This window comes from Dermacentor variabilis, chromosome 4 (assembly GCF_050947875.1).
Source record: "Dermacentor variabilis isolate Ectoservices chromosome 4, ASM5094787v1, whole genome shotgun sequence".
NCBI classification, from domain to species: domain Eukaryota; kingdom Metazoa; phylum Arthropoda; class Arachnida; order Ixodida; family Ixodidae; genus Dermacentor; species Dermacentor variabilis.
This window is the reverse complement of record NC_134571.1, coordinates 203,960,676-203,974,361: the sequence shown is the minus strand read 5'-3', so window position 1 is coordinate 203,974,361 and position 13,686 is coordinate 203,960,676. Positions and strand designations below refer to the sequence as shown.

Genomic DNA, 13,686 nt, shown 5'->3' with positions numbered 1-13,686 from the left:
AGATGGTGCGAGTGTTGCGCTGCTAATGCCGCCGACAGGCGGGGCTACTTGGGCGCCGGAAGACAAGGCGCTCGCTCTTGGGTTCGAGATCAGCAAGCGGTACGGACGTGCCGTGCCGCGCGTGCACCGACCAATGCTTCTGCGAGACCGCCTCGCGTGGCCGCCTTGCAATGCGCCACCGTTCGCGTGACAGTACGCGCGAACGACCAGGCATTGGGATCCAGCATGGGGCGAACATATTCGCTCGCTATGCGGTCGCGGTGAGTCGGACTTCTAGATTTGTCGCGCGCCCATCGGCATGTTTTGTGGATAGCAACTCGGCTAGCAGGCATTGATCTATGAAAGGTGCAATAAATGCCCTTGTGATTGTTTGCACTACTGTGTTCTCGTTCCTTTGTCCCAAGAGCACGGAGAAGAATCCCACAACTCATGTAAACCGAGTTAAAAAATTCATCTGTTTTGTTTCGGAGGCTTCTGCAGTTAACGATAAGCACTGCTACGCCTAACGCCATCTCACCCCTAAAGAAGGAGCCTGCAGCGCTCCGAAACATCGGATTTTGAAAATAAATTTTGTTGCAGTTTTCCTTTTCTTTAATTGAATTGTCCCTAAACAGGCATATATCTGCCGAATGTTTACCTTTGACTCTAGTTGTTACTATGTCTTTTGTGTCTGTGAAGTAGTTTGTGCCTATAGCAGAAAGGAACAGTAACCAACTAGCCCTTTTCATCACTTTGGAAAGGCATGTAATTTTGCTGCCACCTATGTAACTACTGTGCATCCTGCCTGCATTATCTGTATGCTGGAGTGTCAAGCATTACACGGGATGTAGATGAGGACTTTACCCTTGCCACCCTTGTTGCAGGATGGCCATGCTGAGCTGGCTAAGTCACAACTGCGGCTCTCTGAGAAGGACTACAACTACTGGAAACACCTGGCATCGCAGTACAGCCAAAGGCAGAGTGAGGAACGTGACCTCGAGGAGAAGAAGAAGAAGCAGCTTGAAAGGTCTCTGCACTCAACAGTAATATCTATACCGATACTTATACAGTAGAACCTCGTTGATACGTTCCCCTTACGTATGTTTTCCCGCTATACACATTTGCAATCGAGAACTGAAAAAATGACCCAATAGAGTTACGCTCATTTTTTACCATTTCATACATTCTTGTAAAACATGATTTTTCGGCACCAACATTCAGTATATCGCCAAACTGTGATTGTATGATACGTTTTCCAGCTGCTAGATCCCGTGTAAGCAAGAAAATGCGTGAGGCACGCGATCGAGAACAGTATTATAGCTGCCCGCTGAGGCAGCTTCACTGCAATACTTGTCTGCCCATCTCGCATGAAAACGCCGGCGCACACTCAGTTTCTCATTTCGGTACCAGCAAATCTTCTCCGGGGTCATCACACGTGGCATTTACAGCTATCACCGCCAATCCTATTGCGATAAGCATCTTCGCCTATCTGTTTCACAATGTGTGGTGCCATCTGAAGCATAGCGCACACTTTTGATAGGCTATAACCAAAATTCACTGCTATTCCCTGCTGCAGACTGTGATCGTATACATTTTCTGGTCACTAGATCCCATGTGAACAAGGAAAGGTGCGAGGCACGCCTAATCGAGAACAGTACATAGCCGCCAATCTCACGTGAAAATGACGGCGCACACAGTTTCTTATTTCGGTACCAGGGGTGTAGGGAAAAACATCCCCAGAAGAAATGTCCCTAAAAGGTACATCCCCGGAATTAATGTCCCCTCGGGAATTGCTCTCTCGGAAAAAAAATAAAAAAAGGAAAAAAACTCCCCAAGTGAAAAATTAACCGAAGAACGAATTCTGTTGTACAAACTCGCTTGACAAAGAACTGCACTCTTTATTCAACACTTGGCTTAGGCTTATGGTGGTTTATGTCCCAAAGCGACTCAGGCTATGGAGTGCACCATAGTGGAGGGTTCCGGATAATTTTCAGCCACTTTGGGTTCTTTAACATGCACCTCACATTGCACAGTACACGGGCCTATCAATGGACTCTTTTATGGCTTGGAGAATAAATGTAAGCATGAAATATTTTGCAGTACTAGGGGACATCACAGTAATGTAGTGCAGGTCATGCCAAAAAATAAGTGCACCATAAAGCACTCCTGTTGGTGAATTGGTTGAAGGGTCGAACTATCCAGAGACGCACTTTCCTTGGGCGACTCATTTAACGCCACCTTAATTTCTTTTTTATGGGCCGCCCGCATCTGTCTGTTGTTGAGTCACTTCCATGCAAAGGGGCACAATCGCTGTACATACAGTGTCGCAGCTTGCCACGAGGAAAAGCTGTCTAAGCCATGATAGTGCAGTGACAAACCAGCATAGAACCACAGCATGTGAAAAGAAAAACAAGCAGCAGGAAACAAAAACTCAACAAAGATGACATAAGATGAAATCTAAGCCCATAAAAAAGACAGAAGCAAAAAATTAATAGAAATCAACAGTAGTAAAAGGAAATGAATTTCTGGGTGAAATGAGGCAGAATAATGAAGTGAAAATGAGAATAAATGAAAGGAGTGACAGTGCAGGCCAGCAAAAACATGGCTAAAGGATGAAGCGTGCAGAGCTGAGGTGCAAGAGTAAAGTGAACATAACTTAAAAAAGAGCAAAGTTAAAACCGAATCGTATGTCTAATGGCCTTCAAGAAATCTTCAGTGTCCGTCGTGCCGGCAGCGTAGTCTTCACATAGGTTGTGAACACGCTACTGCATGGCCATGAGCGCTGACTTGTTCCTCTTCTTTGGTGGCTGTGGCCCACCACGGTTCCCAGCCTTCCGTTCCAGGCCTCCGTATGATTGTTCGTCCTGTGTCCTCCATCAACAGTGGCCGAGTAGACATTCCACATTGCAGGGGGATAAGTGGGAGGCAATTAATAAAGGGAAAATCATACATCCACCCGTTTGTAGCAAATGCTACAAAGGAAACCCATACAGGTTCCTCAAAAGAAAAGCCTCGCAGTTGAAGAAAAATTTGTGCTGGTCTGCGACTCGAACCCGGGACCACCGCCTTTCCAGGGCAGCCATTGTACCATCTGAGCTAACCAGGCGGCTAGCAGATGGTAGAGCGGCTGCCCTGGAAAGGTGGTGGTCCCGGGTACGAGTTGTTAGTAGCTACTGCATGCTTTTAGTAGGCAATAATCTAAATGCACCGCCGTTCCCAGCTGCAGGCGGCACGATGTGGGCATGACGTTTCGCTTCAGCGGCATCCAGCATCGCCCACCAGCTCAATTTCGTTTCGGTTTTCCAACAACACGCAATAGGAGAACAAAGCGCGTCTCGGGCTGCCGGAGCACCACCAGCTTGACGCACACTGGCGTCTCGTGCCGCAACAATCCGTGTGACGTTTTGCATTACATAGATATCGGCAATGGTTGAGTCTGTCAAATTTTATTTGTTAGTTCGGATCGTAGGTTTTCTAGGTTAGTACGTTTCCTCTTGCGTTTTTCTCCAAAACGTATGAATGAGGTTCTACTGTAGTGATGGAACCTGCACTAAATTTGTCCTGCGTACATGCATGAATTATATCACCATCTTTGAGGTAGGCCAAATGCACTGCCTCCGAGATTGGTCGACTGCAGTGTTCACGAATATGTACCCTTACTGTCCTAAACCACGATAGAGGACTCTTGAACTTGCAAGGAAATGTTGCTGCATTTTGTCCCTCTGAAAGCACGTTTCTGCAGCTGGAGAGACGGAGCAATCGGCCAAGCATCACGATTCTCAGCATTTACCTGTGTAAATGCCGAGGATTGTGCCGACATCGAGTCAGGCCTCGACACAGCCTCTGATACATTGTGATGAGTGTGTCATGGCCTGGCTGTGTTTAAAACATGTCACACTACCTTGGATAGTTTATTCTGCAGGCCGATTGCTTAGGCCTTGTTGTCGCAGCACCCCCCCAAAAATAAAGAAGGAGAAGAAGAAGAAAAGACAGAGAACAAAGAACAAAAAAAAAAGAAATGCACAAGATCAGTTTAAAAGGCAATAGAAGCACCCTTTGAGTCAACTGCAGAGATGGCTTACGTGTACTAGTTATTTAGGGGCATATAATTGCATCCCCACACGTGACAGCCTTTTATACTAGCTGGCAAAGCTTCCATTGCATTGTTAGGGCCATTTATGGCATTTGCTGTGCCACATATGACATTTGTTTCTTGATCGGAAACATAGATACACACCTGAGAATGTGCTGCCATGAAGCAATAGATGATAACTGTAGTCTTGCTGTGTTGTTTTCTTTTACTCATATTTATGACGGTCTACACAATAGATTTTATGTTTTAATGCTGACTTGTGTACAAAACCCTGTGCTAACACTAATCTGTACATTCATGTACATTCATAATCTGTACCACTCAGCCACTTGTAACATTTATTAAACTTGCAATTTACTATTTCTTTATGATTGCCTCTGAAATGTATGACTAAATGTGATTTAGTTAGTGGCAGGAGTTTGTTGCTTTACTGCTATGATTTGGTGCAGATGATAATTGAAAGTACTGAAAGCAATAAGCATGCAACGAAAAGACAACAGAGTCTGTATATGACAATGTCACCACCACCACCACCACCACCACCAGCACATTCAGTGTTGCCTATTTTCTGCCATATCTACATAGTGCCACGCTTAGATTGGGGATAGAGGATGAGGCCGAAGAAGTCTGCGGTTGTTGTCACTGAAAGTAAACAGCTGTTCGCCCCAAGCCTGCTACTTTGCCGTTTCCTCTTGTGACTAGTGGAGGTGCCTCGAATGAAGATGTCCTCAAATTGCTGTTCCTCTGTCTTCTACCTGCAGCCTGTCATTCTTTCTTGAAGATATGGACTATCAGCGGCGTGCCCTCAGCCTTCTCAAGGGCCAGATTCAAGAACTGCAGAGGACGGTCGGCAAATCGTTTTCCTATCTGCAGACACTCAAAAATGCGACAGACCGACCTGGTGAGCTCCCTTCTTGTTTAACAGGCAATAAATCTAAAAAAAAAAAAAAAAAAAAAAAGGAAGCTGCACCGAAGATTTGTTGTTCTTGTGGTGCCCTTCACTTTCACAGCAGAACTTAAAACAGGCCGAATTGAGTTTAATTATACTGAGACAGTCGCAATGCAAAAAAAAAAAGAAAAAAAAAGTGACAAGAAAGCAAAACCAGGAAATGCAGTACTACAGTTGCTGACAACCTAAGAATTATGAGCACGCTCACCCACAAAAGTGTGTGCACTTTCCCTTGGCCTCTGAAAGAAAGCTGAGCCAGCTGGAGCTTAATAAACTTGCTCTGCTAATGTAAATGCTAGGCTAATTGGAAAATAAAAGCTTGTTGCTTCAAGGTAAAATGTTACCTTTGGCTAAGCACTGATAACGGGATCACCCATAAAATCTTCCTTGACATTCAGGTTTCATCCTGAAACCAGTGACACAAAGGCTGGTCAGAAAACAGGCGTTTCAAACATTCAAAACCGCTTGACGTTCTCTCAATAAGCAAACCTAATTGGCTGGTGCATCTGTGCAAATTGGGTTTGAGTTGGACAGCATTACATCTATACCCTTTTAATTTTTAGGTTGTCACCAACTATGGCACTGAACCTAACTAGTTTGTTTTTTTCTTCTTTTTGCATTGAAGGTGCCTGCGTGAATCTTACATTTTGTGACAGTCAGTCATGTTATGCATTACAACCTATGTGTTAATGATGGGATTTCGCGATTAACTTAATTAACTTGCTTGCTCTACAGTGCTTTTGCTTTGATGAATTGTGACTAGCATTACTTACAGTATTCGCTTAATTAAGCCAGATTGTCACACCGCCTCGCGAGCACTCGCACTTCATCTAACTGCTAATATGCGGGATCAACGCTGTAAAATTAAAAACAACCAAGCCAAAGAAAGCATAATGAATATAATGTTGTAATATTGAACTGTAGAATTAATTCTGAATGACTGTTAATTGTGCAAACAACTTCATATTCCCTATTATCGAAAACAGAAGGAAAAATTGAAACAAGAGACCGAACAGCTTGATGCTCATGGGAGCTGAACCCACAACCTTTGCTGAAGTATGTGTGGTGCTCTACCATTTGAGCTGGGGTGACAACTGTTGTTTCCATATCCACCTGCTTGTACATGCATAAATAATATAATCCTGACAGTATTAGCCAGTGTTGCTGTAGGCTGTGATCATGAAATATCTGGAACATCCCGTAAACTGCCCGTTTCATGTAGCACACTAGAATTTTGTTCTTACATTCTGGGAAAGGACCTACTGACCGTGAAAACGTACGATCCAAAATTGAAGATTTTGTAAACTCAACTGTAGTCGACACTTTCATAATAGGCCTGTTTTAGTTGAGCATCTTTACAGTCTGCTCTGCTCCGAGTTGCCCCGCTAAGCCACAGCAAAGCGGCAGGTGAGTTTCACGTTTCAGGTGTGTGTCTAGCGTAGCGGTGCAGACCTTTCGTAGTTGCAGCGACCGCTGGTCAAATTCAGGGTAGTAAAACAAAATAAAAAAAGCCCATTTGTCACTTTTATAGAGTAAAATGAATATATGTAACTTTAACCTAATTGTCCACAAGATATCTAGACGTGCACTTGTAGTGCGTTTCCGATCCATTTTATCGAGTTGAAAATAAAGTATTGGCTTGGGGTATGTCACGTGATAGCCAGCGAGCTTGCATATTCCACATCCAATCCAATCCTTTCTGACACCCCCCCAACACACTGCGCAGCGTGCACCACATGTCACAGCACATCCTTCCATGCTGCGCGGTTTTCAAGTGGGTCAGCACTTGCAACTTCTTTCAGCAAACATAAATATTTGTCTATGCGAAAGTGCTTTCATGACTTGTGCTGCACAGACGAACATAAAAGCGTGGTGGAAGTGGACGGCATGGTCGAGAACATCTCACTGGAGGCAGCCATTTTAGAAAGAGCAAGAAAAGCTAGGTGCCTCGATGCACGCACGAAAAAGGGCACACGTATTAACCCCCCCCTAGCAACAGACCACTCTCCCGAGCCAACTGGCCTTGGTTATAACTTCCCTGCCATTCCTTCTCGCTTTCAGGCTAAAGAATCATAATTTAAGGTTAACTTCCATGAAGTTTTCCGTGAACATAAAAAGTTCTGGGCGGTTAATTAGGCATAGTACCATCGTTACATAAGGCCAAGTCTATAGCATTGGTTCTCCGGCACTGTGTACATGTGGTGCATGTGTTGCTGGACGCTGGTGGCAAATGGCATGATGGGGGCCACGTGTGCTTCGCCTTCTTGTCCCACAGGTGAGATGGGTGGTGCGCTGCCAGGCGCTGTGCACGTGCTGTCTCGTCGGAGCCCGTACCCAAGCACGCGTGTCCTCCGCTACCCGGTTCCTGACAAGTACGTCGCATGGCAGGTGGGTGCTTGCTTAGCTCTCTGCTCTTGATGCATGGGTGTGCAATAGATAGTGGTGCCAACGCAACTAAGTTTAAGGTCGTGTGTCAGCGCAACGAGCGACCAGCTCAGTCGCTAGTAAGCGCACGTGATCATGGGCCTTTGGATACAATAGTAAGGACTGCCACTGGGCCAACACTGGGCGAATGAGGAAAGCTCAGAGGCAGTGTTAATTTTGACAAGAAGACTTGTTCTGAAGGTAGTGAGTCACCTTGCTGAAATGTTGATTCTGGCATGAGGCTTACCTTTTCATCTTTTGTTGATCAGTTAAGTCTCATTTGCCTTCTGTGGCTCTTTCATGTTGTAGGGGCCACCAATGAACTTTGTGGCATCATTTAGATGTCATTAAAATGTTGTTTGTCGACTTCAGTTCCTCATTCTTGCCAGCTTCTCTGGTATTTCACTAATAGTTTCTGGCCTGCTCCATAAGAATACAAATATTTAAGTCTTTTCTGACTTTCTGGCCCAACTCATGAGGGTTTTCTTTGTAGCACTGCAGAATGTTGTAAAGAAATTTCCAGGTGTAATCTGCCGCGCACGTGAGCATAGTGCTGTCATTTAGAAATTAATCACTCTCCGATGAAGCAAAAGATATGGTATATTTTCATGTTGTACTCATTATCACTGGTGTGTGAAGACCTTCGACATTGATGCATGTTCGATTCGGTGGGTCGAAGCTTTGAACGACGACCTTCGCTGAGGGTGAGATTAAAGCAGATCCTGGTTGCAGGTTAAGGTTCGGTGATGCAGAAAAGATAGCAAGCCTTCAGAATCAAATGCGGTGATCTTAATACTTTTGCAATGTGCTTTACATTGCGCATCTGCATGCGCTTTGCTTTTTCACATGCTGTAGGTAGCTGGCTTTATTTATAAGTGTACTTTGCATCTTTTGTCCTCTGCTTACTGTTGCAATGTTTGTCTGGCAGGTATTGTGGCTGGAGTATGACCCTGTGGCCTATAGCCGGCCACGTACCGACTTCCCCGCACACTTGCAGCCTCACGTCGACGAGGACATTCTGGGGTGAGTCCTTATGCATTTTATTACACTACAAGGTTGAACATGTGCCATCTGCTGCTCTGAGGTTTGATGCCATTGATTTTATTATTTCATTTTTATTTCTACTCTTTCTCATGAAATTCACGAGCGATAGCTTGTAAGCTTGTAACTCATTCGACAAAAAATGGAGACATGGCAGTTCAAGACAGAACTGCTTCATCCAGTGCTCTTCAGCCATACCATTTGAGAAAGTTTGCATACGTTCCAGCTGTCAAGTCCTGGGCACACTGGTTGGCCAGATGTGGGGTGATTAGCTGATTTGTTGCTGCCTACTACACAGGAGCAGCTCCGAATCAACTGTACATGCTCTTAGGAAAAGCCAGGCAGAAGATAGTGCAGTTGTAGGAATTGCCCGCTAAAAGCTTAGACAAAGCTCTTGTCACAATAGCATGCCACATCTGCTCTGCACCCATCTCTGGCTTGCAACTTACCTCCTCGCCCCCTTTGCCACCAAAGAATAAATAACTTAGTTCAGTTACACCGTGCACAAAAAGAGGGCACCATGTTGGCTCAGCAGTAAACACAAAGCGCACTGTAGTTACAACAGCTCAATCAGGAAGGGTCATACGTCATAGGCAAACATAAAGGACGCAAGTGCAAAGGCGTAGGTGCAGAGGACGCTCACCAAACAATTGCATGTGCCGAGCATGTAGAGTTCCAGTGCAGTGAGGATTTGAGCTGATGAACACAACAGAGAGAAAACAATTGGAAAGAAGGGCCTGAACGTGAAATATTGTGTGTATGTCAAGCAGTGGCTCACACCAGGGGCATAGACCGGGGGGTGGGGGGGAGGGGCTTATGGGGCTTCAGCACCCCCCTGAAATTCTTTCGTGCTGTCAATGCACCGCCGACCAAAGCAAACCCCAGCGCCAGAAATCATTCTGGATATTGTCTACAATGTGTTTTTCATGATTGAAAAGACATTTCACCGCGAAAATTGCAAACTCGGACTGGATTTCGTGGCAACGCCCATGCACCTGAATCGCATAACGCAAGCAGCCCCATCCGAGCACAAAGTTTCAATGGCGTTTTGATGACAAACGGGCTCACCTCTGCATCTCGCGGAGGCCGCAGAATCTGCGGAGCGCATGAATATCAATTCCAAAACTTTATGGGTATAAATTTCATAAACTTTTGATGTGAAAGGTGCATTGACATTTCCAAAGTAGTGCTTTAGATATTCAGTTGCGGAACTTTGTGGGTCTAATGCTGTTATAAACATTTGACACCAAAGGTGCATTGACTTTTCTAAAGTCTTGCATTGGAACATAAAACGGGACAAGCCAAATCAACACACTATTAGACAAGTTGGCAAAGCACGCAGCGAGGTCCGATGAGACGAAGCGTTGTGCTGGTTCATTTGTGCGGTCATGTCACACAGAAGAATATCAATTTTTTTTTTCCCCTTCGCCAAAGCATCCATGTTAAGACACTAAAGCCAGCCAAGGTAACTACGTTTTTATGTATTTTTCCTACTTTGACATTTATTCGCGAGGACACATTGAGCGTCTTCAATTTTTTTGGTCCTGCTATCCTACCCGCGGGCTGCCAGAGCCAGCCAGAGCGCATACGTTTTTCTCGTGTTGCCCTGACCACCGCGCGGCGCACTTCTGTGTGTGTTCAGTTTGTTCTGGCCGAGTGAATTTTCGCCCGGCAGAGTTTTAGACGCTTTCTGGCTAGCAGATGAGAAAAAGAAACAATGGTTGCTTGCCGCCATCACTGTGGGGACTCAATGGATTGCACCGCGTTCGCTTGAGGGCAACCTCTCCGGAAAGTCTTGGCTCACCGGTGTAGGATACCGAGCAGTATGCGTATGGTTCTTTGTGGACCAAGCGTCTCACGTCTTTTTTTATATTCTTTTGGTAGCCACATTAGGTGCGCAAAGTAGGCATTCAATTGTGGCCAACATATTTTCCTTGGGGTTTTTTAATTTCGCTGCCCCCGCCCCACAAAAGGAAAGAAGAAATACATTGTGCGGCGCAGCAAATTGTTGCATGGTGAAAGTTCTATTTTGTTACTTCTTCTTTTGCGGAAAGTAATGGGCCATGGAACGCTTCACTTGCCGGATGCGCTTATTATACTATTGCGATAGCAATTATATGGACACTGCAAAGCGTATTCCTGCTGTCATCGTGGCCCTCATGTTTCGTATAAAGTCCAAGGGCGATAACATCGTGACCGAGCGCCGCATGCTGTATGTGCGAGTGAAAACGTACGAGAAGGGGGGGCTGGAGTGGGTGAGCCGACGATGGTGATTCAGTCTTGTGTGCACAAAGGAGAAAAGCGGAGAGCAAGCTAGTCGTCTTCCGTCGCGCGCCATACATCGGGGGGAGTGGATGGTATGGGGGCGGTATCTAGGATTCTGTGAATCTGTGAATGCGCACACCGTGACTTTTCCTTATATACGTACATTTATTGGAGACTTATTGGTATATTTAAATATCTTGTTGGGAGATTTTGTTTATACATGCAGTGAACTTTGTTTCCAGTGACACTTTTTTGCCCTTTATCAAGCTTTATCTTTGCATTTGTATATCCCATTGTATCTTCACATTTCTATGTATGAGGGCGAGTCAAATTAAACTGAGCCTACCCACCCCGTGCAATAATGGTTCGGTTCATTATCTGCGAGGCATGTGCTTAGAAGAGAGGGATGTCTCATTTACAAAAGTGACACGCAGGTGTGAGGGTAAAGGTTTGGTAATGCTCTCATATATTCGGTTGAACATGGTTACGTGACATATTGGAAACTCCAAAAGTTGAACAGCGCGGTGCCGTGAAGTTTTTGACTGCTGAAGGTATTTCGTAAAAAGAAATTAATCGCCGCATGGCTGCCGTGTACGTTGAACATCGCATTTCATTGGCCACAGTGAAGCGTTGGAGCAAATAGTTCAAAGGAGGACGTGAAAGTTACAAAGACGATCCAAGACGGGACTAAAGCCATGGTGAAATCACCCTTAACAAAATTGCCAAAGTTCATGAGGTGATGAGATAAGAACGGAGGATAAGCATCGATGAACTGGCAGAGCATCTGAACATCAGTCACGATTTGGTTCACGCCATAATTCATGAACATCTGTGTCATCGGCTTTTGTGTGCCCAATGGATGCCCAAGATTTTGAACCACCGCCAGAAGACAGAGAAGTTCGGCGCTGCCTTGACTGATCTGATCTGGTATTACAATGAAGGTGACAACTTCTTGTCTGCAGTTGCGATCGGGGACGAACCATGGTGCCACTACTACCAGCCTGAAACACGATGGCAAAACTTACAGCGGAAACATTCGAATTCACCACGCCCAAAGAAAGCAAGGGCCATCATTCCGCCAGAAAGGTGTTGTTGACTTTTTTTTTCGATCGTCAGGGACCATTATGGATAGAATTTGCTTAGTCTTGAGAGACTATCAATTGGTTCCGATACTGCGAAACGCCAGAACCGCTGCGTGTTGCCATCAAGAAGAAAGAATGTGGAAAATTGACGAATGGGGTCACCTTGTTCCGCGACAATGCCCGTCCCCACATCGCTGATGTATTTAACATAAAACTGGCAATGTTCCAGTGGGAAATGATGCAACATCTGCCACACAGCCCAGACCTGTCTCTTTGCAGCATCCACATTTCGGCGCAACCGAAAGAAAAAAGAAGCAGCTCAAGGGAACCACATTCGTGTCGGACGATGACATGAAAGAGTCAGTTGCAGACTTTTTGAAGCTGCAACCCAAGAAATTTTATGAGACCGGAATCACGCAACTCCTTAGAAATGGGACAAATGTCTAAATGCTCATGGAGACTACTTTTAAGTAAAGTACCCCATTTGTCATATGTTCGCATTGGATCACTTTCATTTGACTCGCCCTCGTTATATTTTGGAGAACTACGGCTTTTTATACGTGCTCTCTGTTGCGACTATAATTTCGGTGCGATTACTCACGATACACGACCGATGACAGCTGCTCCTGCGTAACACATTGAAGCAAATGCCAGCGTCATTGATATTTTGCATTGGCCATTGCATACGTACATGAATGTAAACACGGTTCTTGAATGACAAAGCTTCATTAAGATATTTGTCCTCAACTTGTTCATTTCATGCCCTTTACGTTTTTCATATCAGCGGCATGCACTGCTTTGCTGGTTTAGAACTGATATAGTTCTAAAGTTCGTGTGATATTTTCTTTACTTATTAATTAGACAAAAAACATGGAAGCATTGATATCAGTTACTTTGGACACATTTTTTGGCACATACGAGTATATTCTTTTATGAAGAATGGTATATTTTACTTGTTTTTACGGTGTGTAGCGTTCAAGAATTCATTTGCAGCATCTTTGGCAATGGCAATGCAATTAATTGTTTAAGAGGAATCTTTAGCTCGGGCCCCACTCCAATGCGGCCTATTCAAATACATGCAAAACACAGAAACGCTTTTCGGAGAATACCTCTGGATCGCTTTTAATGAAATTTGCTGCATTTGAGAAAGTTAAATTGTAGTGTCTGTTGGAAGCGGAAGTTTGATTTAGGGCCTGAATTTTGTTTAAAATATTTCGAAAAATTTGAAAGTTAAACAAAAAAATAGGAGCACGACATTTACAAACTAACAGCTCTGCATCAAGAACAGACACCGCGGTTCTGTCAACGGCATCTATTGTAACAGTCAAAGCGGACAAATTTGGTATGTCAATTTATATCTTACGTGAATTGGTTACGTTGTGTGCAAGGGTTCTGCAAAAGCCGTGTTTCCATAATACTAAATTTTTTAGATTCATGTGTAACATATCAATTTTGTCCACTGTAGATGTGCTATTAGACAAAATTCACAGAATAGTAATGTCATTTTTCATTGTTGAGTTACAGAGTTTAAAACTTGATAGTTTCGTTTCCGGAAAATTTGCGATTTTGGCCAATTTTTAATCAAATATTGATGACCTAAATGAAAAATACGAAACCAGCAGTCACTGGAACTCCCCCCCCCCCCCCCCCAAGGTTTTCTTTTAAATGCAACAAACTTTGTCAAATTTGGTGCAGTGGTTGCCGAGAAAAACGAATTCCTCTTCTAAATGTATTTATATAGGAGCACCCAAGCTAAAGCTTCCTCTTAAGGAGGATGCTGAGCTGCAACGTAAGCCCCCCCCCCGAATGAAATTTCTGGTTACGCCACTGGCTCACACACACTCAAACACCGT

The 13,686-nt window shown here is 44.5% G+C and overlaps 1 protein-coding gene across 2 annotated transcripts in view; it reads left to right on the top strand.

Annotated features, from left to right (window-relative positions):
- The window catches only part of LOC142580062 (transient receptor potential cation channel subfamily M member-like 2), a 240,765-nt gene that overhangs the window by 196,217 nt on the left and 30,862 nt on the right, over window positions 1-13,686 (top strand). For both annotated transcript variants that reach the window (XM_075690827.1, XM_075690828.1), the window contains exons 20-23: window positions 864-1,006; window positions 4,834-4,973; window positions 7,297-7,409; window positions 8,374-8,468. In XM_075690827.1, coding sequence (XP_075546942.1) covers window positions 864-1,006; window positions 4,834-4,973; window positions 7,297-7,409; window positions 8,374-8,468 — 491 coding nt within the window. The remainder of the gene's footprint in view (window positions 1-863; window positions 1,007-4,833; window positions 4,974-7,296; window positions 7,410-8,373; window positions 8,469-13,686) is intronic.